Raw genomic sequence first — 27,455 nt, 5'->3', positions numbered from 1 at the left:
GACAGGGCAGATTAGCTGCCACATTCTCCTTGAGAGCCTCACATGCACATCATGTCCCTGAGGCCACCCAGGGCAGGGGAGGCTTCTGGAATTTCATGCTCCTGCCTGTCACAGGCGGCATTCGGAGGCCGTCCAGGGCTTACACAGCCTGGCCTCGGCGAGCGTTCTGAACAGCCTGCTCCCCTGCTACTCAGCGTCAAGGCAGACAAAGGTGCCGGTGGGGAACAGTGACCGCTCACCTTCCCCTGCTCCAGCAGCCCAGCCACACTGGTCTCATGTCTGGAAGACGCTGAATTTTCCTGACCATAGCCAGGCTCCCTCATGGTGCCAGTGTTCCTTGGTCCCACCTTTGGGAACCACGTAAGAGTGTGCCTCCTACAAATGTTCCAATTCTTTCAGATGCTCATTTCGGGATTCGTAATATCTCTGATGAGAGACAGGGTAGGCCACCCTGAGAGCTGAGTCAAGTCTGGGCTCTGACACCGTCCTGGCTGTGATGGATGCACGTGGACTCGCCTGCCTAAGGGCAGGTTCTGGCCCCTGACCGCTCCATCGGTGCCCTGGGGCTGCACACAACATCTCAGGCTCCACGGGGCCCTCTAGTCTCAGTGGGAAGCTGAACGCAGCAGGGACATCCTATTGGCCCACGAAAAAGGGTCCAGCAGGAACATTCCTCACCCCACACCTTTCCTCAGTTCCCACACGGCACCAGGGATGCGGGGCCGTGGGCACAGCCATTGTCTGCAAGTGGCTCACAGTCTGGTGGAGAAATTGGCTGTGGGCTGGAGCAGTGGGGGATCCAGATAGCCGAAAATCAACATCGGATCCCACCTCGCCCTCAAATGTGTGTCCTATATAGGTGAAAGATCCAGAAGTGAACAGTAGAAGTTTAACCCTCTTGGAAGGAAGCAAAGGTCAACCTCCCTGTAGCCTCAGGGTCAGTAGGCATGAGGAGGAGAGGCTGCGAATGAGCGGTCCTTCCCAGCTCACTGGGAGGGCAACAGAGACAGTATCTGTCCTGCTCTCGCCCTGGACAGGGAGGGACATCACCCTGGCCATTGCTGGTAGATGTCCCAAGACCCCTGGGGGAAGCCGGTGTGGGCAGGCTGAGCCAGGGGGAAGCAGAGGCACTGCAGCCTGCCAGAGTGGCCCCGACTGACTCTGCACTTTCCCAGGAGCCCAGTAGCAGACCTGAGTTTTTAATCGAATTTGAGTTTTCTGACGTTGTGTGACTTGACCCAATGCATCCCCGTGGTGCAGGCGGTGAAAAGCAGCAGCAAGGCGAGTACTGGTCCTGCTGACCCCACAGTTTACTGGAAAAGATAATCCCAGGATGCGGCAACCTGGAACAGCTGCCAGCACATGTGCAGCGGAGAGTCAGCCGCAGCACGCAGCACGGAGGGGCCCCCAGCCCCAGTGAGTCAGCCGGAGCGCGCAGCACGGAGGGATCCCCCAGGCCCGGTGAGTCAGCTGGAGCGCGCAACATGGAGGGGCCCCCAGCCTGTCTGGCTGCCGCTGGACGCCCTGAGCCAGGTAGGAGCCTGGAAGGAAGGTGCCGCGTCAGGGGCGACCGCGCTGCTCGGGCTCAGTGACTGGCTTTGTGAGGAGGCTCTTTTGGGAGCTGGGCAGAGCTCCCTACTTGGACAGGGGGCTGGCCCAGGCACTCCTGCAGCACTCCTGCCTCCAGCCACTCTCGGTTTGGGACCTGCACGCTCTCTCGTGAGTCTAGGGCCACTCCAGAGCTGGTGACACAGCCAGAGGCCAGCAGCAAGAAGCAGCAGCACAGGCGACACGGGCAGCGAAAACCACAGTGACCGACACAGTGACGGGAAGGGATGCCTTCACAGGGTGAGGGCGCTCCACATCCCCACACCAGCCAGCAACGGAAAATCAAATCTTAAAAGAAGATAGCATTCGAGACCAGCCTGGCCAACATGGCAAAACCCTATCTCTACTAAAAATACAAAAAATTAGCCGGGCGTGGTGGTGAGTGCCTATAATCCCAGCTACTCCGGGAAGCTGAAGCAGGAGAATCGTTTGAACCTGGGAGCCCGAGGTTGCAGTGAGCCGAGATCGCGCCACTGCATGCACTCCAGCCCGGGACGACAGAGCAAGACTCTGTCTCAAAAAAAAAAAAAAAAAAGAAGATACCATGTATAAGGCCATCAGAAAGAAGGCAAAGAGTTGGGATAGACCCAACAAAAGTTGTGTGAAACCTCTATGTAGAAATTATAAAGCATCATAAAGAGCAATTAAAGAAGATCCGAGAATTAGAAAACATATTTTTCATTGACTCGAACTCTCCATAATTTAAAATGTTAATTCTCCCAATTTTGATCTACAGATTAATTCCATAGACAAGCTGATTTTAAAATGTACAGGAAAAATTAATCAGTTCAAGAATATCCTGAGGAAAAAGGTCAAAGTGAGCCGATTTATTTTACTAGAGATCTAGACATGAAGCTGCAGCAATTTAGCTCACGCGACAGTGGCATAAGAATAGACAAGCGGGCCAAGTGCAGTGGCTCACGCCTGTGATCCCAGCACTTAGGGAGGCTGAGGTGGGTGGATCACTTGCGCCCAGGCTGGGCAATATCGGGAGACCTTGTTTCTACAAAATATTTGAAGATTAGCCAGGCATGATGGCGCATGCTTGTAGTCCCAGCTGCCTGGGAGGTGGAGGGTATAGTGAGCTGAGGTTGCACCACTGGTCTGCAGCCTAGGTGACAGAGCGAGACCCTGTCTCAAAAAACAAACAAACAAGAAAACCCAACAACAACAACAACAAAAACCAGACATGTAGACCATGGAATAATTCAACAGAAGGTCATGAAAAACAGGTGCGCACAGACATGGGCAGAGCGGAAGGCCTTTCAGTACCCAGCACGTGGTCCCCTGCATGGGCAGGTGAATAAAATGAAACCTGAACCCCCTCATCAATCCACCCTCACGTGGACTTGGGCGCTGTGCGTCTCAAGGGGAAGCGTAAACGACACAGCGTCTGAAAGACAGCACAGGACGCCATTTACACAGAGCTGGGAGGTGGGGGAGATTTACACAGAGCTGGGAGGCGGGGGAGAAGGGCAGAGTTTTCAGACACCAGAAAGCTCTGACTGTTAAGAAAAAGGCTGAAATGATAAACCACGTTAGAATTAAGATTTTGTTTGGGTCAACCGACACTGTGAGGGGACAGACATACAGGCCACAAGTGAGACAAGGTACCTGCAGTTGTTTAATGACAAGGGGTTCCCATGCAGAGAATATTTCTGGGTTGCTCACAGAGGACTGGGCAGAGGTCTTGAAAAGGCACATCCCAGAGGGACACCCTCATGGCCAATCCGTGATCCAAAGGGCAGTGGAGCGAGCGCATCAGCCAGGAGGTAGAGGCAGGAGAAAGTCGCAGCACACACCCCACAGCCCCCAGAGGTGAAGACACAGCCCAACAAAAATTGCTCCAGGAAGCGTGGGAGAGCACACGACACCAGGTGACCTGCCCCTCTCGCCCGTATCACCGAGGAAAGCCACTCGGTGCCACCCAGGAAGGATGATGGTGGGTGCATGCTGTGACCCAGCAATTCCAGCTTCTACCTAGACAGAAATTCCAACTCATGTTCCAAATCAAATATGAACAAATGCAATCAGCAGTATATATGAAGACTAATCAGACAATATCTTAATGGGATTTATTTTGGGAATGGATGGGCATCGTTATATCACAAATTCTGTCAACATAATTGATAAATTAAAGGAGAACCCCAATAACCATACAAATAATAATAAACAACACACTGATAGAATGTTTACCACGCGCCAGGCACAGACAGCCCTTGCCACAGCCCTCCAAGCACCGAAGCCACAGGCCGGCTGGACCATGCCGACAGCCACACAGTGGCAGGGGCACTGGGACCGCAGCCCCAATGCGGGCTCCGGGGCCTGGACACTGAGCAGGCTGCTCCACTGTAGAAGCTCGGAGGGCACTTAGTACTGTCCACAGCCATCACCATCAAATAGAATTGAATCCAATCCCGCAGGAATGGAAGAAAACAGCTCAGGGAAGGTAAAGACAATTTACCAAAACACAAAAGCACAGCACTGGTTCCAAATCTGTGTCCTTGTTCCCACTTTTCACAGAAGTGGGTGGGTACAGTATGGAGCTCTCCTTCCAGCTTTCATTACAACAAATGGTCACAGGAGGTAACTGAGGAAACTAGGAAAAATGCGGGACCAGGGACGCATTTTAGACACATGATAAAACGGGGCGTTGCACTGCTAACATGAAAAGCAGACGAGCCTCCGATTACTTGAGAACCACCTAAGATGTTTAAGGAAAAATAAAGCCCACCTGGCTATGGAGAAAAAGGCTGGGTCTACACGGGTCTGCATGGATGTGGCACTGAGGAGGGACCTCACCCCAGGAGAGCCCTCATCCTCATCCACACCCCTCTCCAGCTCGCTTAAGGCGTGCGGGATGCCCAGGCGGAGCATGTTGGAGCATCAGCACACAGCTGCCGCCAGCACGAGCAGACGCGCTCCCAACCTTCTGGGGTGTTTGCTCACTCATTCATGTGGGCCCCCAAATCGGAGCCCAGCCCCTCCCCTGGGGGGACGGAGGCCTCTGCTCCGGGAGTGTTCTCCAAAGCCTGGGACCTTCCACATCCCAGGGGAACTGTCACCGCAGCAGGAGACGCCACTGCAACCTTCCAGGAGCTGCTTAAGGAAAACTCCCAGAGACAGGCATTGAAGCCACCTTCCCTCCGTGGAACTGGGGCTCTGAGGAGAGAGGCAAGTCCAGGGATGCTTCTTCCCACAGAGTCGGAGACTGCGGCACCAGAAAGATCGTGGCCGCCGTGCTGGTGCCAAGGGCGGGGAGAGGGCAGTGGCCCTGGCCTCTTTTCAGCTGGTTCTGCATTCTTGTGGCCCGGTTAGACTCAGGGACTGCAGCTTCCAGCAAGGATTGAAGATAAAGGGCCACTCGCTTCTCCTTCCACACCCCACGCCCCTGCCCAGGCTGCAAGAGTGAAGCAGAGCCTCGCAGGGGAGGGGGAGGAAGCCCAGAGCCACCTCTGCAGTATCACCCCTGCCCCCGGGGTCCTGGAGAGGAGGTGTCTCCCATGAAGGTCTCTGGGTGCGGGTGGAGGGAGAAGGACTCAGGCAAGCCCCGCATAGCCCCTTCCCCACCCCAGTCACAGGGCACCACCTCTCCAGGGCACTGGGCTGCATGGCCTTCCTGGGGGTTACTGGGCTGCACGGCCTTCCCAAGGGGGTGCCCGTCTCTCCCAGGCACTGGACTGCACGGCCTTCCCTGGGGGGTGCCTGTCTCTCCCAGGCACTGGGCTGCACGGCCTTCCCTGGGGGGTTCCCATCTCTCTGGGCACTGGGCTGCATGGCCTTCCCTGGGGGGTTCCCATCTCTCCTGGGCACTGGGCTGCACTGCCTTCCTGTAGGGGGTTCCTGTCTCTCCCGGGCACTGGGCTGCATGGCCTTCCCCAGCGGGTGTTGGGCTCTCCCTGGCACTGGGCTATACAGCCTCCCTTGCGGGCCCCCATTTCCTGGCTGGTCTCATGAGGGGTGTGAAGACCTGGTGTGAAGGCCGGCCAGGTGCCACAGGGGTTCTGCGCATGAGAGGGCTGACTTCCCTGTCCTAAGAAGACTCACCATCCCCTGTGCCTTCAGAACAGGATGAGTGTGGTGGGAACAGAAACAGGGTAACACTACTCACAAACTTGCTGGCTGGACACACGCAGCTGGGGAAAGAGGCCAGAGGCCAGAGGCAGTGAGTGGCTTGGCCCACGGTCGCGTGGCAGGCGGTGGGCAGTGGCAGTAGGGTTTGGACCCTCTGGTCCTCCCAGTCAACCCTGCTGTGCACAGGAAGGGCCCGGGGTGCAGGGCCAGGCCTCATCACTTCAGACCCCAGGAGCTTCCAGCCAACCAGAGCTGCTCCCAACTGGGTCTGGCCGCATAAGGCTGCAGGCGGCGGTCGTGCGTGTCTCCATGGAGGGCTGGGGAGGAGGGAAGCAGGAGACGCAGCTCCCGGCCTCCCTGCTGCCCTAGGAAGGGTGTGCATGGGGCTGGCAGGTCCCGTGGATGCATGAATTAATGTTTTTAGGAGACTCATTCGTCATCACAGGTAAGATGATAGACCACTCTATTATGACAGGAAAATAAGCTAAAATTAGATTAGCAAATCATTTCTTTCAGCATCTTAGTATTTTAATAATACAACAAATGGTATCTGCTAAAAAATCTCCTTAAAAAAGATATAAGCTAAAGCAACTAAAACCATTAAGAATCTTCCCAAAAGAAAAAAAATCACTAAGAAAAACCCAGAAGATAATAAATGTTGAGTAAAACTTTAAAGGGAATAAAAATGAGTGATACAAGATAAATAAATGATAAAAGTAGTTAAAATAGATTTATGAAGATTAAGATAAAGCGATAACATTACAACTAAAAAATAAATGAACAAAAATAAATTCAATAAAAATAAAGATAACTTAGATAAGAAACATACACAAAAAATTCAAGGCTGAAGTGTGACTAACAGCTAAAAAAATCCGACTAAAAAGCTCAGCACGGTGTGAGTCAGTGGTGGGGCCTGGCACCTGGCACCACTGGTTTCAAGGCACTGGTGCTAAACCCCAGTGCGGCCACAGCACCTTGGTGGGCCCTGCCTGCGAGGGAATGCATACGCAGCTCTGTGATCAGGGCTGCAGGGATCCAAAGAGGTGCCAGGTGTGGTGGCATGCAACGTTGGTGGCGAGGGGACAGGCCCCACTGCCCTTCTGTCCACCGAGGTCTCCACACCCACCTCCTCCCAGTGGTGGAGCTGCCCTGGCCACTGAGGAGCTGCACTGACAGCGTCCTGCAGGCTGAGGGCTGCAGCCCACATGCATGTTGACAGCATGATGGTGGAGGGTGGGGACGGCGAGAGGAGCAGGAGCAGGAGCAGCGGTCACCCCAAGCTTCACCTGCACAGTTGAGCCCCAGGGAGCGGCCACCTGCCAGGGTCCTCTGCTGACCTCGGGTCACAGTAGGGGCCCAGGCGGAAGAGAAGGAAGGAAGAGAAGGGGGAGCTGAAGATGACCCCAGGGTGCCCGAGGGGTCTGGGTGGGGTCCAGGGTGGGGCAGCCTGATGGGGGGAAGCAAAGGCCACAACCTTCATACCTTCAAGCAGCCACGACTGCAGACGCTGCCCACTGCCCAGTCAGATGCTCCCGGATTAGACCGAATCCTCCGGCAGCAGCATCCCAGCGATGTGCGCAGCTTCAATCTGCTGATGGCCTGTTAATCCCACAACCTCCCATCAGCCTGCCTCATCTAATTCATGTTTAATGGGTTTGGTTTGTTTTTATTGTATTTTAGTGTCTGCACTGGAGAAAGTTACAGATACTTGGGCGAAAGACAAGCTCTGTATTTCTACTTGCCAGAACGCACACCTTTATTCATAAACACAACCCTAAATACCGCACAGGTAAAATCCATAAAATAAACCTCCAGCTGGGGCGTCTGAATTGTTGAATTTGTTCTTACTGAATTCCAATGGGAAGAAGTGAGTCTCATGAGCTTTGCTGTGGCAGGATCTGAAAGAGAAGTGTCCACCGAGCTGCCCAAAGCCAACCCCACGTCCTGCGGCGCTCCTGTCAGTACCACAGGGGCAGGAAGCCCTGGCTTGGGTGAGGATGTCCGCCATGGCTCCTTTCCCTGTCTCGGCCACCCCGTCCTAACGCCTGCCTCCCGGGTTCTTCCCAGTGCTGTGGGCTGCAGTTTCCGGTGACGGGGGGATGTGCAACGGGGATGTGGACAATGTTTCTGGAAGTCTGGCCAGGAGGCGGGCCCAGGGACAGGCTCGCAGAAATGCCCGCCAGACCCGCCCAGGCTGAAGCAGGGAGCTGGGCAGCCATGGGGACCCCGAGACCCACGTGGATTCCTCAATGCACGGGGCCAGACGCCCTAAGGCTCAGTGGCGATTTAAACTGCAGAAAGTCAGGCACACACATTTGTAGGTCACCCAGACCTGTGGCTTTTAAAAGATTTGACTGTAACAGCATCGGAATCCTTTATTTAAAAAAAAAAAAAAAAAGAACAAATAAGTCAACACAAACACCAGCGAAGCTGTTCAGGCTGAGATTCGGCGGCGCAGAGCAGGATGTGGGCCGCCTCCATGCAGCCGGGCAGGCAGGACCCTGGGGCTCTGAAAACCACGCAGACAGAGGAAGCCACCCTGCAACCCTGGGCACCCACACCGGGAGGTGCCCCTGTCCCTGGGCTCTCTCCTCCGAGGCACCTGCTTTGTTCTGCGTAAACACCACATTCCAGGTGTTCTGTGACTTGATTTTAAAACCCAGGCATAACCGACAGGCAGTGAAGCGCAGGAGTCTGAAGTGACGGCTTGATGTCCACTCGGCACTTACCGTGTGGCCACTAATTCCGGACGGGCCCGCTGCGCCTCCGAGTGAGATGCCAGACCCCCTGGCTGCCAGCCTCCTGTGGCCTCTTCAGTACCATCTGGCTTTCTCCTTTTTTTGTCCAGCTTTTTGACTCAAAGTAACATTTCTGAGACTCTTCCATGCTGTGTGCGACAGCGCTGGGTTCCAGCTATCGCTCTTCCTCTTACCACAGAGCAGAATTCCACGGCGTGAGCCTGGTCCCGGCTGGCCCCTTCTGCTGTGGATGGCACTGGCCACCTCCAGTGTGGGGCTGAGGAAGGAAGACGCTGCGTCCAGGAGCGCGAGTCTTCTGTGGCCGCAGCCGGACTTGCTGTCCTGTGTTCATGAGAGACAGCTATCCGTCTCCACGATGGGCGCAGCCCCCAGAGCTCCTGCAGCTACAGTGAGCCTGGAGATTTCCCTTCTCTCTCTCTCTGATAAACAATCACGTCGCAAACACCTGGACCATGTCTGTGCACAACACAAGGGTCGGGTGGCAGATTCCTGGAAGGAGAACTGGCTGGTGGAAAGATATTTGCATTTATAACCTTCACGGCCCGCACCCTCCGCGTGCGGTGAATGCCGGTAGCAGGTGCGCCAGGGACCCCGTAGGGGCACACTCTGCCCGCACGCCCGTGCCAGGTCCTGTATGCTGGTGACTACCATCGGGAAGTCTTTCGGGTCATCCGTATTCTGTTTCTAAGCAGCTGTACGTTCATTTCTAGGTGGTTGCTGCTTTCACGCTGATTCGTGGGGGCTCCATCGCTGTCCTGTGAGCGATGTTGCTGCTCCCACAGGCTGGCCCTGCCTCAGATCTGGCGCAGCGGCCGTTGCGTGCCCGCGTTTTGTTCCGTCCGCCGCCTTCCCTTCCACGCCTGCTCTGCCTAGGATGCCCTCCCCAAAAAGACCACGTTAAACAGCCACACACGTTTCTATGGCTGCTGTGGCGTTGCGTTCGGTGTGTGGCAGAGTACTAAACCGTGTTTTTGAATAGATACCTCAATGACCGATGTCTTTCACTGAATAGTCTTCCCATGCCCATTAATTTAAATACCACTGTTTTTTTAAGCAAAACAAAACAAAACCAGCCTCCAGTCCTGCCTCTGTTAATTACTCCTGCCGGATAATGTTCTGTTATGGGATTCCTGTTCCCTTCTTTCCTGTGTCCTTCTGACGACTGTCCCCGACCTCCGCCCTAGTACACGCATCTCCGTGACGGTGCACATGCAGACGGGGGTGGGGTGGGCAGGAGGACCACAGGGAAGGGAGGGGAGAGGAGGGGGGAGGAGGTGCTGGAGCCTCTGGCAGGGGAGAGGGTGTGAGGAGCTGGCTTCTGAACAGGCTTCACGCTCGTGTGCATCTGGGGCCAGCCTGAACACCTCAGCCTCTCTGGGATTGCTCCAGCAGCCCCCGCCTCCCACCAGACCCCTCCCCAGCCAGGTCCTCTCCTCCTCTAAGGCCATCTGTGGCTGGTTCCTGCCCCAGAGACACAGACCCTTCATTTCTCCTGAGCCCCTGGAGGCCTCACAGCCTCTGCCACAACGTCCCTCCCACCCAGCCTGTCTTGGGTTCCTGTTAACCTTGACCATGAGCGAGCAGCACCACATTTTCTCCACAGCCCCTTCTCCTCTCACGTTCCAGGAGCCTCTCTTTTGCTCGGCATCAGGGCAGATGGGGCAGGCCCTGTGTCATTTCCTTGTGATAAGAACCCTGGCCTGTGCACCTGGAATTCCTGTCACTGGGCCACAGGTCTGTCTGGTTCATATCTGACCTGATGGCTCACTGAACAGCACAGGCTGTGCCCCTGGCCCTGGGTGCGAGGTGTGGACACTCAGCTGGGCCCTACCTCAGTGCTCCTGACATAGTCTGGTGGGGAGGAAAGCTGACAATTTACAGATCCAGAAGGGCCAGAAGGTTCTTAGGTGATGGCAAGGGGGGTCCAGGGGTCACACGTGGAGAGCCACTGACTTGTGCTATTTCATTGAAACACCGCAGCCCATGCTTGGAGAAGGAAGCCCACTGCTATTCTGCTGGCTGGAGTGCGGCAGGACAGGCCAAGCCTGCTGGCTCTGCCTACAGATGGTCCAGTCCATGCGGGGGTCCTGGAGACCCTGTCATAGCATCCGGCCTGTGGCCCTGAGTCCCTTCAGTCACCTCAGCTGGGGTGAAAATGTCTCTTTGGGAGGCTCCGGCTGTGGGGGGTGCACACCCTGAGCCCGCCTGAGGCCTCTGCAGGACAGCCGCCTGCCCTGCCGAGGTCCTGGCCGTGCAGAAGCGGCACCAGTCCCCGCTTTCCGAGCAGAGCCCACAGCTCCGGGTGATAACACACACCCCACACACGGAGAAGGCTGTGTGGCGTCTGCAGGGCCTTGTGGAAGACCATCCTCAAACCCAGCTCCACCGAGCAGCCCTTTCAGTTCCCAAATGAGTCAGGACCCAGAGGAATGAGGCCAATGTGAGGGAGAACATCAGTCCCTGCCTGGTGCCAGAGGACACGCCGCTGCATGAGATACTCAGTGGCGGACGGGGCGGGAGGCACGGAGGTTCTTCTGAGAAGTACAAAGGGGACATCAACTTGTTGCCGCTGCATGAGATACTCAGTGGCGGACGGGGCGGGAGGCACGGAGGTTCTTCTGAGAAGTACAAAGGGGACATCACCTTGTTGCTTCTGCATTGTTCCATTTCGTTATTTCTGCAGAAACAGCGATATCTTCCACTGATAGAAGTGAAGGAATATCCATCCAGTAGCACCGGCCGCGCAGGGCAGGCTTTGTTCCTGGAGATAGCGGTATGCATTCTCCCCTAAAGGCGACTGGGGGTGGGCTACGATTTTGTAATTTTTTAAACATGAGCAGGCATGCTCATTACAGTGGCATCTCCCTGTCTTCTGACCACATACGATGACTAATTGCTCCCATTAAGCCAAGTTCTGGGACACACGTCAGGTGGAGCAGAAAAATGCAGATAAAGTTAAAAACTGCATCAAAATAAGTGGGACTTTCCCCAAGCGTAAAAGAAGCATTTTTAATCATAAATATGAAAAACATTAAATTCTTCTACCCCATCTTAATGAAACGAGAGAAAAATTCCCTTTCCTCAAGATTGGCAGTGGGTAAGAAACAGTCCTTTAGAAATATTACATGAAATTCATTTGAAGGCTGTAGTTGGCGGGAACTGGGTATTAGCCTAAATGCAGAATGTTTTCAAAAGGCATTACTTTCACGCAGAGAAAAGCTTCTTTTTGTTATCAAGGGTACAACTGCTATTCGATACAACTAAAATGTAGAAGAATTTAAAAATCTAAAGTGTTCATATTTATTTCTATGAACTTGGTCACAGACCCACTTGCCTGGAAAGCGAGTTAAAACACAAATTTAAAATATTTATCTCTGAAAGGAAAAACCATTTCGCTGATAGGACACATTCAAATCAAACTCCATTATGACTTTGGCTCTGGCAAGCTATTTCTGGGAACATTTTTCCCAGCAAATGCAAGCAGGAGCAGGAAATGTGTCTAAATATGGCAGCGATGGTCAACACACCACACAGACACTGCAAACCCTCTCTATTGTACTCACAACTGCCAAAATACGTTCACCAGAAGGATCCTGAGCTAAGGGAACACTTTAGTTCATTTACAAATAGGTGAAAATATAAAATTTTGTTGTAACTTATGAACGGAAAAACTCAGCATCATTTTCTGAACATTTTGAAGTATTATGCATTCCCTGATGGCTTCATCACACAGGAATCCTGCTCACTGGCCTTCCTGAGGTTAAGAGAATCATGTTCTTCGCCATTTTAAGCACCAAGCTGCAAAAGTGCATGCTCTCCATCCATCGGCAGCACCCATGACCCCGCCTCACTCGGATGCTGGACATCAGTGCCCCACGCTAGTGGCGGGGATGTAATCACCTGTTCAGTTCAGAAGCCAGCGTTCACCCACAGAAGCAGTGATGGAAGGCTCTCATCAGACTGAAAAGTCTGGCCCCATGAGGGTGACCAGTGTTTGCACAGGCGAGAATCACACTCCCATACCACATCCAGTATCTCTGATTGATAAACATCCGTAAAACCACGTTTATGTTTCCATAAATAATAACATTCGACTAGTAAACAACATTATTAACACTTGCTATGGGTCCTCAGAAGGAACCCTGTTAGTGGAACAGCAGGCCTGACGGGAGCCTCATCATCTGAGCGGGCTTAAATGTAACACAATTTCCGCTTTTTCATCGTAACGCATCGTGCACGGCTATGCGGTTCCTCTAGGCATTTCCCCGACAGTCAACCAAGCACAAACTCTGCCTGCCACGCTGCCTGGGACTCCCGTCGAAGCCAGTCTCAGCCAACCGTCCTGCCCGCGGACCGCTCACCCAGGGCCCTCAATCCCTTACCTCGGAACAAAGCAGCTCTGTGAGGCTGGGAACGATCAGGTTTGATGCGGGTATCAGACAGATGGCCACTCTCCCCGTTTAGACAAGATGAGATGCTACCGGAGAAAGAGGAGAGTGGTGCTTCGCTCTCCACCGAGGGAGGCTGCCCACCCCATTGGCCTCGGGCGGGAGCCGCGTGACATGGGCCAGGCACATGTGACCCACTTTTTGCCCAGCTCCCCTCATGCCCTTGGAGGGTGTACCCAGCACTCATGCGCTGTCATTTCAATACCCCCTTCCCCCAACAGGGGCGACTCAACAGCCCGGCGAGCCTGCAGGACACACGGCCGCAGCAGCTAAGCCCCTGGAATAGGAAGGGGTGGGCGGGGGCAGAAACCCCAGGGCCCAGCATTAATCCCAACACAGCTCCTAAGACACGAGCTTTTGCTGCTGCTGCCGCCGGTCTGCCATGGGTGGCGTAGGCATAAAGCAGGTCCCTACCCGGACAGTGGGGCTGACCTGGGCTTGGCTGGTGACGCTCTTGCAGGTCCTCATGAACTGCAGGATGAGGCTATTCCTCACCAGGAGGAGGTACCTGAAACAGCATAAACTGGAAATTCCCTCCTTTCCCTGTTTTCTTCTTTGTTGTGACTGAGATGTTCCAGGTCTGCCCCACAAGAAAGACCCATGCAAAGCTGAGTGGACAAGCTGCAGCCTCAAATGTGGTCCTGATGCCAGCTGTGCCCCAGGCAGGTGGGGTGGAAAGGCCTAGCCCAGGACCCCACAGCCCAGGCACTCGGGGCCAAGAGAGGAGGTGCAGGATGCACACTGCTCCACCCATCAAACTAGGCACTTCTGCCACAGAGTAGGAGAAAGTCACCCTCTGTTCTGTTATGGGCTTCTTACCTTGATCCCACCATGTTACACAAGACTCAGGGGCGGTAATGGGAAAAGCACACACAACAGGCAGAAGTGAAATGTGAATGCAAAGAGAAGCCACTGGGCTGTGAAGAGGGCCCGGTTTCATCGGGGACAGGCTGAGCTGGCTCCTGCTGGGGCCCACGCAATGTGCTTGCAGCTTTCTGATGCCAGACAAGGCACAGAGACAGTGTGTGGAGTCCTGCATGTCTTACTGACCAAGCAAAGTCAGCCGATTGCTTATTAAAGAAAGAAGCTAAAATAACGAGTATCGGAGGTTCATACAGAAAAAAATAGAATATGTGTACATGCAAAAGAAAAACCTGTCACTGATCATTACCCAGAAGGACCACGGTTGATATGTGTTATCTTGAGATCTGCCTATTCAGACTTTGGTCTAGTAGGCCTGTGTTTTTATATCTTTTTAGCAAAAATAGTAACCAACCATGTTTGTTTTTCTTGCTATTATATATGAAATATTTTTCTATGTTACTATATTGAAGTCTGCATAAAAGGGAGCAGATTCCCCACGGTATTGCATTTTGTGTTTTTATGCATTTATTCTGATGCATAAAAATCTGCAATGACTGACAATTCCAGGTATTTTGAATTGTTACAGTAACTAATAATGTAATGTTTGTTGCTATGATTTAAATGTACGTGTCCCCCCACCTCCCCCCGCCCCAATTCCTATGTTGAAACTTAAGACCCAGTGTGATGGTATCAGGAGGTGATTAGGCCATGAGACTCCGCTCTCAGATATGGACCAGTGCCTCATAAAAAGGCTCAAGAAAACCAGCAGGGTCCTTTTTACCCTTACATCCCATCCACCACGGGGACACAGCGTTCGTGGCCTCCAGGGGAAGCAGCGTTCAAGGTGCTGTCTCAGACAGGCCGACCCTTCCCAGGCGCAAAACCTGCTAGAGTCTTGATCCTGGATTGCCAGCCTCCGTAACGGTGAGCGATACACTGATTCTGTCTATAAATTGCCCAGTGTTGGGTATCTTGTTCTAGCAGCAGAAATGGACTAAAACCATGACCTTTGAGTGGATCCCGTTTTGTCTCTCTCTTATTTCCTTGTAGTCTGTACTTATAATTTTGGGGCCAAAGGAGGCACAAGCTGAACTGGAGGGCGAGAAGCAGGCCCAGCTGGCGCCATCCAGTCCGTTCCTCTCCCCTGGGCAGGCTCTGCCCTCGGTGCTGTCTGCAAGCACTGAGCTTATGAACACGGAGTGGTCAGGGAAGAAGAGGAGGAGGATACAGTGGCCACATTAAGACAACTCTGGCTCTGCATCTGGCACTGCTGACTAATTTAATCTTGAGCAGCTCTCGGTGTGGGGTTCCTGTTACGGATGGGGAGAACAATGGCAGAATCACTCAAGGCGTGCTCTGGCCCTAAAGCTTGGGTGGTGGGGCTGGCACCCAGGCTGTTGCCCCAGGTGGCTGGGGGAGGACTGGACGCTGAGCGTTGAGGCTGGCGTGGGTGGGCCTGTGGTGTTCACAAACAGCCTGCTGGAAGGCAAAGCAGAACAGGCAGGCAGGGCCTGGTTGCCAGTGGGGTGGAAGGTGGGTGGCTACCAGCAGATGTGAGGCCCAGGTGGGTGCTGTGGGTAAGCGGCCTTCTCACCTGCTGTGTGCAGTGGGGAGAAGGAAGCTGACCAGGCAGCAGCTGAGAGGGGGTGCTGGCAGAGGTGAGAAGGCATGGAGGCGGCTGCACACCAAGCCACAGCGCTTGTGAAGGGAGGAGCTGAGGGTGTGACTGGGAAGGAGCAGCCCAGAGGCAGGAGGGGAACTGGGGCAGGGGCCTCCACAGGGCCCAGGATGGGCAGAAGGAGCCGCTGGCTCAGTGCCGCCAAGAGCCCAGTGAGGGCGAGGGGAGGTACAGAGCGGCCCTGCTCGGAGGGGTCACTGCCAGCAGCCTCGGAGTGGAGGCTTTTGCCTCCACAGTCATTTGCACCCAAGGCGAGCATTGCACCTCCACGGGGGTCACTGCCAAGGGCTGCTCCTTGCCACACTGTTTCCTCTACCAATCCTGCTCCCAGGGCCACGCTCAGGGGAGGGGTCGCTGCCGGCCGAAGGGGCACAGCTGCGTCACGTGTGTGTAACTGCCTGTGTAAGGAAGGGCTGTCCATCTCCCCCGCAGTCTGCATTGTGCCTGTTTTACTCTGCGCCGTCACGCAGCCTCGCACGATCTTTGCTGTTGGCCATGAGAGGCTCTTTCAGGTGGGCTTCGGTGTCCCTCCAGGGCGATGGGTTTTCTGCCTTGGGGCTGTCATGTGCTCAGGCTCATTTGTGCTTCCCCACCCAGAATCTGCCATTTCTCCATGGAACCCTTCTGTTTTCCAACCATTTCGGTAGAAAGAGGATAAAAGGCCATGTAAGTTGCAGTCCCAACTGCGTGTTCAACACAGACAGCAACATGGTGTAAAATGTCAACCAAGTCAGCTGCACAGTCCTAACTGCTGTTAGCCATATCACTCCTGCCAACACGCAACTTTCGACGAATAAAATTAGAGACCTAATGGTGCTGCTGTGAAAATTTCACATTTACTACATGTATGTGAATACAGCTGCTTCATTCCTTTTCTCTAAAACCACCAGGACACAGAAGGGCACCGATGTACCCTGGGACTTGGAAGCCACAGGAAGGAGAAGCAGCCCAGAGGCCATAGCCCGGCTGTCGGCTGGAGGGGGCACCTGGGCCTGGCTCTGGTCTTTCTGAAGCTGCGTGCTGGAGCCTTCGGTTACCCGAAGTTCAGGAGGTCAGACCCCATCCACGATGGCAAGAACCTTCCAATCCAGGTGCCGAGGACACCCCCATGCTTGACTCCTGGGTGCATTTGTCAGAGGGTGGGGGCACCAGCCATCCCTGGGCTGGCTGGTCCCTGAGGCCCCTCCTGGTGCACAGCTGCTGTGGTTTTACAGTGGAGCGGCCCTCTGTGTTCCCCAGGAGCAGCCTCCCTTCTCCATTTAAAGGAAGTTAAAGGTGTTGAAGGAAGAGGCCGCCTGCCCTGCTTCCTCAGCTGATGTGTCTCTCTGTGACCCGGGTGTGGAGACCAGGCCTGGGAGGTGAAGTGCCCTCACCTGGGGTCCAGCTGTGCTGCTCACGGTGCACGATCCCCGAAGGCGCACTCAGTGCTGGAACAGGCCCTGGAGAGGGAGGTGCCCAGCCGAGTGTGGAGCCCGCCCCAGGGCCAGGCACCCACCCATCACACTGACGGCTGCCCCTAGTGGTTTCTCCAAGAGGGGAGATGTCACGTGTTAGGACTGGTCTTCCCTGAGCAGAAGCAGGGAGCCAGGGTGAGGCTGGCAGCCAGTGGAAGGCCAGCTGTCCAGGGTCCCAAGGGCCACCTTGGAGTTTCCTGGGCAACCTGGGAGTTTTCCTCCCCAGGGGCTCTGAAGCAGTAAATGGGGAGAATGTGAAATGGATTCATCCCTGCTTCTGATGCATAGCCATGCAGGGGAACCCCCATATGATGCAATTCTCTCTCAGAGAACCCTCTCTGGCCTTGTACCCTGACTCGCTGGCCACCTCTGCAGCACGGCCCCTCCCGGCCCGGCTGACCCGCTGGCCACCTCTGCAGCACGGCCCCTCCTGGCTCAGCTGCTCCTGGTCGGGGACCTGCTGATACCACAGCACAGTGCTGGGCGTTCACAGAGCTCACATCCCAAGGACGGCGACACCAGCAAAGGAGTGGACAAGCAGCAGGAGTTGGTGGCAGCAGACAAGGCTGGAAAGGCTGGATTGGGGTTTTATATGGCGTCTGTATTCATCTGTTCTCACGCTGGTAATACAGACATACCCGAGACTGTGTAATTTATAAAGGAAAGAGGTTTCATGGACTCACAGTTCCACATGGCTGGGGAGGCCTCACAATCATGGTGGAAGATGCAGGAAGAGCAAAGGGACGTCTTACATGGTGGCCGGCAAGAGAGGGCATGTGCAGAGGAACTATGCTTTAGAAAACCATCAGATCTCATGAGACTTACTCACTATCACGAGAACAGCACGGGAAAGACCCGCCCCCATGATTCACTTACCTCCCACTGAGTCCCTCCCATGACCTGTAGGAATTGTGGGAGCTACAATTCAAGATGAGATTTGGGTGGGGACACAGCCAGACCATATCAGCATCCATCAGGAAGACCTCACTGAAGGGGGACCTGGGAACTGTGGAAGGAAAATAAAATCTCAGGACCCCAAACCCACTATGACGAGTTCAGTTTGGGAACAGAGTCATGCAAAGGTGGCCTTCCTTTTGGTCCTAAGCAGACAGCTGCAGATAGAAGGCTGCGAGGCTCCCCAGGGGCCTCCCTCACCAGCTGCCCACAAGGAAATGCCCTCTGGGCCCCAGTCTGTACCCTAAGGCAGTGTCCTGCTGACTCTCACCCTGACAGTGTCAATAAACAACAGCTTATCTTCACAGGTACAGGACTAAGACAAGACCAGAAACCGTCCCTCCTCCGCCCAGCCCAAGATACACGCATGTCTTCCTCTGCTCCAGGTTTACTTCACCTTATGGGAAATGCAGATTCTTGGAGAGACCGTGCATACATGACAGGTCCTCTACCGCCTCCCACCAGCTCCTTCCCCTTCAAATACGGAAGTCCTAAAAGTCTCTTCGGAAAAATCCCAGGCAACAGGCCCTACAGTAACTTCTGTCTCTCTTTCCCTGGCGAGTCCTCAACCTCGGCAAAATAAACCTCTGAGCGGATTAAGATCTGCCACAATCCCATTTTGGTTGACACGTCAGAGACTGGAGGGAGGTGAGGGAGGTCCGTGAGGCTCCCTGGGGCATGGCCCGCAAGGCAGGAGTGCAGGGTGGGTCTGAGGAGCGCGGTCAGTGGGAAGGGTGTGGGAATGGGGGAGGCCTGGCTTGGCTGTGGGGGGAGCCAACACCCCTGCCCTCTGCGAGCCTCTCCCACGACACCTCCGTCAACACTGGAGAGCAAGGCCCTGGGGGGCAGCCCTGTTTCCCCATCCCATCCAGGGCTCATGGGTCCAAGAGTGGCAGAGAAGCCAGCACCAGGGCTTGAGGCTTTCTGGTCACTGGTACATGCTGGCTCCTGTCAACAAGAAGAGCTAAACTCTATGAAATAATATTTGAAGAGATTTACTCTGAGCCAAATGTGAGTGACCATGGCTGAGGCACAGCCTCAGGAGAACCTAAGAACTTGTGCCCAGGGTGGCTGGGGTGCAGCCTGGTTTTATATGGTTTAGGGAGATATAGTGAGGTGTGCTCTGCTTTGAGGTCCAGAAAGGCAGGACAGCTCAAAGGTGGGGGGTTATAGGTGGTTGTATTAGGCTGTTCTTGCATTGTCATAAAGGAATGCCTGAGGCTGGGTAATTTATAAAGAAAGGAGGTTCAGCTGGCTCAGGGTTCTGCAGGCCATACAGGAGGCTCAGCACTGGCATCCGCTTGGCTTCTGGAGAGGTGCCTCCGTGAGGACTCAATTCTGATTTTTTTTCTTGCCTATATTCCTATCTAAGGGGTCTGGGGAGTCATGCTCTACAAACCATAAATTCTCATCAGATGGGTTTTATTTAACCCTATATTGTGACTTACTTTCCAACCTGGCATAACATTATGAGACAAAGAATACAAAATAATTTACCCCAAAACATGTTTCTTTGCCGTATCTTCAGATGGTCCTACAAAGCCGTCCTTTGTGGGGGAAAATTTGCATCTGTAAAGAATCTCTATTAACATAGCTTGACCTTTTTCTTCCAGGCCCCCCCAATCCTGAAGAGATTAACTGAGAGTCCAGCAGCTTTTAAAGGTCTGAATAGGAAGCATTTGTCATCGGCTTTCTCTAAGGACAGCCACTATGAGACTTCAGAAGAACCTTGGTCTCCACAGTGCTTTATCTTAACCTGAGCATTTCCTTTCTATGATCCCAGGTCTTTAGACAAACTCAACCGTCAGCCAGAAAATGTTTACATTTACCGATAGCCTGGAAGCCCTCACTTTGAGTTGTCCCACCTTTCTGGACCAAACCAATGTATTTGTTAAATGTATTTGATTGATGTCTCATGCCTCCCTAAAGTGAATAAAACCAGGCTGTACCCGACCGCCTTGGGTACATGTTCTCAGGACCTCCTGCGGGCTGCATCACAGGCCACGGTCATGCAGATTTGGCTCAGAATAAATCTCTTCAAATATTTTACAGAGTTGGACTTTTTTCTTTGACATCAGGAAACTTGCGATCATGGCGGGAGACAGAGGAGCAGGCATGTCACCTGGGCAGAGCAGGAGGGGAGGGAGTGCCACACACTTTTACACAACCAGGTCTCCCGTGAACTCAAGGACAAGAGCTCGGTCATGACCGGGGGATGGCCCAGGCCGTTCAAGGGGAAGCCGCACCCATGACCCAAACACCTCCCGCCAGACCCACCTCCAACACTCGGGATCACATTTCCACGTGAGGGGTGGGTGGGGCAAATACCCAAGCTCCATCAGGGGAATTAAAAGATGTTCTGATGGGGACTCGGTTGAATGAGTTAAGTTACCATCTGAAGGCCTGGAATCAATAGCAAGGAGTGTCTGGGTTAAGAGAAGGGGCTGTGGAGACCGAGGTCCTTATTCTGTGGATGAAATCTCATAGGTGTCCGCCCTTAGAGGCAATGCGTGGCAAATGTTTCCTATTCAGACCTTCACAAGGCGCTAGAATCTCAGCCAGTCTCCTCAGGACTGGGAGGGTCTGGAAGGGGAAAGATCCAGTTATGTTAATACAGGTTCTTTACAGATGCAAACTTTCCCCCATAAAAGATGGCTTTGGAGGCCCATTTCAAAATATGGCAAATAAACATATTTTGGGGTAAAATATTTCATTTCCTACTTTATCTGTCACGTGATGTGAAGCCACAGTCAGATTGAAAAGCCACGTTATATTGGGTTAAATAAAACCCATCTCATGAGATGTTACGGTTTGTACAGTGTGACTCCCCACGCTCCTTAGATAGGAATTTGGGCAAGAGAGGAAAAAGGTCAGAGTTTAGTCCTCTCTCCAAGCCGAGCAACTTCCCTGGCAGGAGGTTTTCTGTCTCCCTGGGTTCCACCCGCCTGTCACCTCTGCAGCGTGTTCTGTGCCTGTGTGGGGTCCGGCCCTCAGGCCATCGGGCACTTGGATCTCGGGCAGAAGGCAGACAGACACGTGGGCCTGACCCCACACAGTGCATGGCCTGCAGCACAGACCTAGGGTGGCGGGGTACGGAGGCAGCCCTGGGTCTCGTTTAAATCCCAGAGAGAGCATTTATATCTCAGATGTAGGAGGCAACCAGCCTGGCTGGGTTCAGGCTTCAACTCTAAGGGGCTCTGTATGTGGTTCCCACGTTGGTTGTTTCGGTCTTTGCAGGGCTCTCCAGGCCTTCCCACGCATGCCCCCCTCTGTGCTGGTGCGGTCTGGGAACTGGGCAGCAGTCCACCCCATGGTGCGGTTCTCAAGGTCTGTGATGGGCTGTTTGAGGGCGGATGTGTGTATGTGAAGCTGGGGATGAGTGTGGGAGAATGCCTAGCCCTCTCCGTGGGCTTCCGGAGCCTGTGTCTGTGCTGGCCTCCCTGTGCCTCCGAGATCCCAGGATTCCTCTTTTCCCTCCTGCAGTCGGGAAGCTCCAGCTCTGTGCATTGGCTTCCCAGGTGCACTCCTCCAGGATCAGCTGTGGGAAAGCGCAGAGAGAGAGAAGGCACTGGGGGATCGCGCCACTTGGGCATCGCTGCCAGACTTGGAGAGGAAGGCTCCCTCCCTCTGTGGTAGAGCCTGGGGGCCCCTGCTGACCCCCTTGGCCATTCCTGGCACCACTACTGTCGCCATAAGGCTGCCTAGGGTCCCCTTTCCTGCTCTTCGAGCTGTTCCGAGAGGCTCCTCCTGGAGCTCTCTGTCAGCTTTCTGCCAGCTTCTGGGTTTCAGCCTGCTGTGAACTCAGGCAGGAGAGATTGTAAGTTTCCATTTCCTCCAGCACTCCTGCTACTTACTTCTCAGACCACTGCATTCCGTGGGGCAGAGGCTCAGAGTGCTTGCTCCATCCACCCAGAGCCCACACCCAGCTTCATTTCAGTCTCATGAAAGAGCATCTTCTACTCACAGTGAACAATCCAAAAGGGAAATTAAGAAAACAATTCTATTTACAACAGCATCACCAAGAATAAAATACTTGAGATAGGCACACACAAGGGCACCACTCCTAACAGCCAAACGGGTGAAGGCTTCCTGTCCATTGATGGCTGCAGCCTTTACATACAACGGGATATCGGTCAGCTTTCAAAAGGAAGGACATTCTCACACACGCCACAGTGTAGATGAACCCTGAAGACAGTAGACTAAAAGAAAGAAGCCAGATACAAACAGACAAATGCCATATAATTCCACGTGTAGCGGTTCCTAGAGCAGTCAGATTCCTAGAGACAGAGAGTAGGATGCTGGGTGCCAGAGGCTGGAGGAGGGAGGGTTTAATGGGGACAGAGAGTCAGTTCAAAAAGTTGAGAAAGTTCCGGAGATAATGGTGGTGATGGCTGCCCAGCATATCCCTGAACTGTATGCTAAAAAATAGTTAAGATGGAAAATTCTATGTTATGTACATTTTACAACAACTAAAAATAAAAACAAAAATAAATTTTAAAAAAGCATTTGTGGTAGCTGACACACATGCAGGGCATGAGGAGTTGTATTTGAGCCTGCAAGTCCAGGCTGGCCCTTGCATGGAACAAACCGCACAGCCTCTCAGGGCCCAGGTTACTGAGCTGTGAAACGTAGAGGCCTCATCCCACCCCTTCCATCTCTCTCCCAGGCCCAACTTCAAAAGGATGCTGCTCTTTGTGTTTCTTTGCTTTTTTTCCCCCCCATTCTTACCTTTTTGGAAATCTTTTCTCTTCCTAGCCTCGTGCACAGAGGCTGAGATGCGGATATCAGTTTATGACACGTCGGCACCACCGCTTCCTGGGAGCGGCTTCTGCACCGTACCATCGGCTCCTTTTTATTCTCACCGGCCCTTATCACCACCACCTGCCACTGCCACCACCCAGGAGCCCATTCTAAAATACCGAGTGCCTGACTCTTACTCACATATGCTCTTGCAAAGTATGTGTGTATTTAATTTCCTATGCATGCGTCTGTACTCACACAGGCAGAATGGTTTAACACTACTCATGTTTCTTAGCTTTTTAACCCAGTGAGACAGAACAGGGCCTGCAGGGAAGAAACCTAAGGTCTTCCTAGAACTAAATCAAATGCAAACACTTCAGCCATGACAGGAACACCCTCTCCATTCACAGGGGTGTACACCAAGTAACCAATGGAAACCTGCAGAGGGTATTGAAACCCCAGAAAATTCTGTCGCTGGGGCCCGTGAGCTGCTTGCTCGGGCTGCTCCCACCCTGTGGACTGTGCTCTCATTTTCAGTAAATCTCTGCTCTCACTGCTTCATTCTTTCCTTGCTTTGTTTGTGTGTTTTGTCCAATTATTTTTTCAAAACGCCAAGAACCTGGACACCCTCCACCAGTAACGCCAGCCCTGCCTTTAAGGGCCATTGGCACATCCAACCCACGGCATCTGGCTTCTGCCACAGTTAGGTTTTCACTCTTCTAGGCGGGGCACTGAGGTCACCTTCCACCCTGACATCCACGGAGCACAACAAGGAGATGCTGTGTGCATCTGTCTCCATGACCCCGTGGAGATTTTGTCACCACAGAGATGCAGGACAGCATGCCAGGTCACAGCAGGCTCCAGAGAAGACATGCCAGCCCACCCCCTCTGGCCAGCAGCATGTGCACTTTCCGCATCTGCTCCCAATGCCTGGTGCGAGTCCACTGCCCGCTCCTGCTGGTCTCAGCTGTGGGAAGTGTACACGCCATGTCACTCTGCATCTCTCAGACAAGAAGTGAGTTTGCACATCTCTTCACCAGCCTTTTGTACTTCTTCTTCTGTAAACTGTCTTTCAGATCCTTCACCCATTTTTCTATAAAAGTTACTGTATTAGTTTACTATTGCTGATGTTACAAATTACATCACAAATTTATTATCTTCTATTTCCAGAAGTCAGAGGTCTGAATCAGATCTCACTAGACAAGTCACGGTGTTTGCAGGGCTGTGTTCCTTCTGAACAAAAGTCAGGGTGTCTGGAGGGCTGTGTTCCTTCTGAACAAAAGTCAGGGTGGCTGCAGGGCTGTGTGCCTTCTGAACAAAAGTTAGGGTGGCTGCAGGGCTGTGTTCCTTCTGAACAAAAGTCAGGGTGTCTGCAGGGCTGTGTGCCTTCTGAACAAAAGTCAGGGTGGCTGCAGGGCTGTGTTCCTTCCGAACAAAAATCAGCGTGGCTGCAGGGCTGTGTTCCTTCTGAACAAAAGTCAGGGTGGCTGCAGGGCTATGTTCCTTCTGAACAAAAATCAGCATGGCTGCAGGGCTGTGTTCCTTCTGAACAAAAGTCAGGATGGCTGCAGGTCTGTTTTCCTTCTGAACAAAAGTCAGGGTGGCTGCAGGGCTGTGTGCCTTCTGAACAAAAGTCAGGGTGGCTGCAGGGCTGTGTTCCTTCTGAACAAAAATCAGCATGGCTGCAGGGCTGTGTTCCTTCTGAACAAAAATCAGCATGGCTGCAGGGCTGTTTTCCTTCTGAACAAAAGTCAGGGTGTCTGCAGGGCTGTGTGCCTTCTGAACAAAAGTCAGGGTGGCTGCAGGGCTGTGTTCCTTCTGAACAGAAGTCACGGTGGCTGCAGGGCTGTGTTCCTTCTGAACAAAAATCAGCATGGCTGCAGGGCTGTGTTCCTTCTGAACAAAAGTCAGGGTGGCTGCAGGGCTGTGTTCCTTCTGAACAAAAGTCAGGGTGGCTGCAGGGCTGTGTTCCTTCTGAACAAAAGTCAGGATGGCTGCAGGGCTGTTTGCCTTCTGAACAAAAGTCAGGGTGTCTGCAGGGCTGTGTGCCTTCTGAACAAAAGTCAGGGTGGCTGCAGGGCTGTTTGCCTTCTGAACAAAAGTCAGGGTGGCTGCAGGGCTGTGTTCCTTCTGAACAAAAGTCAGGGTGGCTGCAGGGCTGTTTGCCTTCTGAACAAAAGTCAGGGTGTCTGCAGGGCTGTGTGCCTTCTGAACAAAAGTCAGGGTGTCTGCAGGGCTGTTTTCCTTCTGAACAAAAGTCAGGGTGGCTGCAGGGCTGTGTTCCTTCTGAACAAAAGTCAGGGTGGCTGCAGGGCTATGTTCCTTCTGAACAAAAATCAGCGTGGCTGCAGGGCTGTGTTCCTTCTGAACAAAAGTCAGGGTGGCTGCAGGGCTGTGTTCCTTCTGAACAAAAGTTAGGGTGGCTGCAGGGCTGTGTTCCTTCTGAAGGCTTTGGGGAAATTTTCCCTTGTCTTTTCCAGGCCACGTTCCTTGCCTCGACCTTCGAAGCCATCAGCTTTTTTTAAGCTTTATTTATAATTGACGCATAATAGTTGTACATATTTACAGGATATAGTATGATGTTGCAATACACGTATACATTATTTAATGATCAAACCAGGGAAATTAGCATATCCATCACTGTAAACATTTATGATTTTGTGATAACATTCAAAATCCTGTCTTCCAGCTATCTGGACAGACATATTATTATTAGCTATAGTCACCCTATTGTTAACAGAACACCAGAATTTACTCCTCCTGTCTAACTGTAACTTTGTACCTGTGGACCAGCCTCTCTTCTTCCTAGCCTCAGGGCTGGGGAGCTTTATTATCTATTTTCTGAAACAATCTGTGTAAGTTAGAAATCAAGTGTTCCTTAAAGTTAGGTATAATTCACCCATAAAAATGTGTCTGAGAACTTTTTTTGAATGGAAGTCTTTGATTGTCACTTAAATTTCTTCAGTATTATTGGCTTATCCAAGTTCTCTATTTCTTCTCAAGTCTATTTTGGCACTTCCTATTTTCCCAGGAAGTTATCAATTTCACCTATGTTTTCAAATGTGTTAGCATATGGTTTCCCACAGTACTCAACTTTTCTTCTTGGCTGTATCTATGGTTATTTCTTTATCTATCTATCTATCTATCTATCCATCCATCTATATTTATTTTTATTTATTTATTCACTCATTCACTCTTCCTATATTCTGTTCCATCGACTGTCACCAGTATCATCCCTTCACACAAAACAGCTTTCAGGGCTGTGAATTTTCTGTTTTTCTGTGCTCTCTATTTCACTGATTTCTGCCTTATGTATCCTTGGGCTTTCTCCCTTGCTCTTTTTTCAGCCTCTTGAGTTAATTTTTCATGTTTCTTAACACGTGTTTATAGCTACAAATGTCCTTCTAAGCACTGCTTTAGCTGTGTCATGCTAATTTGGACGTATACTGCCTCATAATCACTCAGCCCTAAAGTTCTTTTATTTCTTTTATGATTTTATTTCTAACAAGAGTTTTTTATAGCATATTATTTATGTAAGCTATTCCTTTACTATTAATTTCCAGTATAATTGCCTTATGCTCTCCACATGCTGTGTTATAGACAGATTTCACCTGTACACATACATCCCTATGTTACAGACAGACTTCACCTGTACACATCCTAGTACTGTACATGCTCTCTGTATGCTTAGAAAGTAACATGTAGAGTTCAAAATATACCTAACAGCTCAAACTTATTTATTATATTGCTTAAGATATTAATACTCCCGCTTATTTTTTGTTGACCTACTTCTTGGAGGGATATGTTAAAAGCTCCAAACACAACTGCTCATTCATCCAACGTTCCTTGCAATTGTATCAACAGAAGTTCATGGTAGCAGCTCAAGCCACGGCACTAATGTCTGCAGGCTATCACCAGACCACCGAAATAGCACCCCCACTCCTGATGCTCTCATTACCTACTCTTTCCAAACACCTCAGGACGGTCTTCAGCCCCCAGCACAGCCTTCTTGTCCTTCATTCCTGAAACCTGTGCCTCCTTGGCTTCTTGGGGCTGGCTCCAGGGCAGAGCCGGAAGGCTGTGCGAGAACCACCTGGCCTGGCACTGGACCCAAAGGTGTTCAACCACAACCAGCTCACTGCTACCAAAAGCAGGGATCCCCAATTTCCCAAAGTCATATACAGAATAGTCTTCAGGGCACATTGTGGACTGAAGCAGGGTGAAATACAGCACTGTGTCACTTCAAACAGATTTCATTTGTCAAGGGTAAGTCTGACTTTGTTATATACACTCTTGGTAAACAAACAAACATGGAAACAAAAGACAGTAACTCACCTTCCCCCATAAGCAGGCTATAAGGTTTAGAGCAGATCCATAGACAGCAAAGGTTCAGACGTATTGAACTCAGAGCATCATAACCACAGCAGGTGATTTACAGAAGGGTTGACTTTTGTCGTGGAGCCTACTGACCTAAAACACAAAAACACAGGGCTGTGTGAGCACACCAGTGCAGGGCCTCTCCGCCAGCACTGGGCTTCAACGGAACTGCCTCTTGCCTTCAACACAGCAGTCAACACCTCTTCAGCATTCGAGTACAAGGCACAGTGTGAGTGTGGAGACAGAGTGCCAGCAAGTGCTCCCCCTGGGGCTCTTCCCCCCAACACCCCAAATGAGGTGACTCAACCCAAAGGCAGGCTTCCACTTCACAAGTGAGACGTCTACATGAAATGTTTTGATAAAATTGCACTTACTTACGTATTTCCTTATATCTACACTGATTTTAAAACAATATTTATTAAATTATATATTAATTTAAATACATAGCTGGTTTTCTAATTTCACTGATAGTGAACAAATTTCATCTAATTTCTTCAAT

At 52.2% G+C, this 27,455-nt stretch overlaps 1 protein-coding gene across 45 annotated transcripts in view; it reads right to left on the bottom strand.

Annotated features, from left to right (window-relative positions):
* The window catches only part of PCBP3 (poly(rC) binding protein 3), a 306,784-nt gene that overhangs the window by 65,918 nt on the left and 213,411 nt on the right, over positions 1 to 27,455 (bottom strand). For 43 of the 45 annotated variants that reach the window (XM_063702541.1, XM_055373771.2, XM_031005180.3 and 40 more), the window contains one exon: positions 26,915 to 27,049. In XM_063702541.1, the coding sequence (XP_063558611.1) occupies positions 26,915 to 26,924 (10 nt within the window). In that variant the 5' untranslated portion in view covers positions 26,925 to 27,049. Of the gene's footprint in view, positions 1 to 17,761; positions 17,895 to 26,914; positions 27,052 to 27,455 lie in introns of those variants that run through there. The other 2 variants (XM_055373770.2, XM_063702542.1) reach the window with 2 other exon arrangements.

This window comes from Gorilla gorilla, chromosome 22 (genome assembly GCF_029281585.2).
Source record: "Gorilla gorilla gorilla isolate KB3781 chromosome 22, NHGRI_mGorGor1-v2.1_pri, whole genome shotgun sequence".
NCBI classification, from domain to species: domain Eukaryota; kingdom Metazoa; phylum Chordata; class Mammalia; order Primates; family Hominidae; genus Gorilla; species Gorilla gorilla.
The sequence above is the reverse complement of the archived record's forward strand: the minus strand, read 5'-3'. Positions and strand labels throughout refer to the sequence as shown.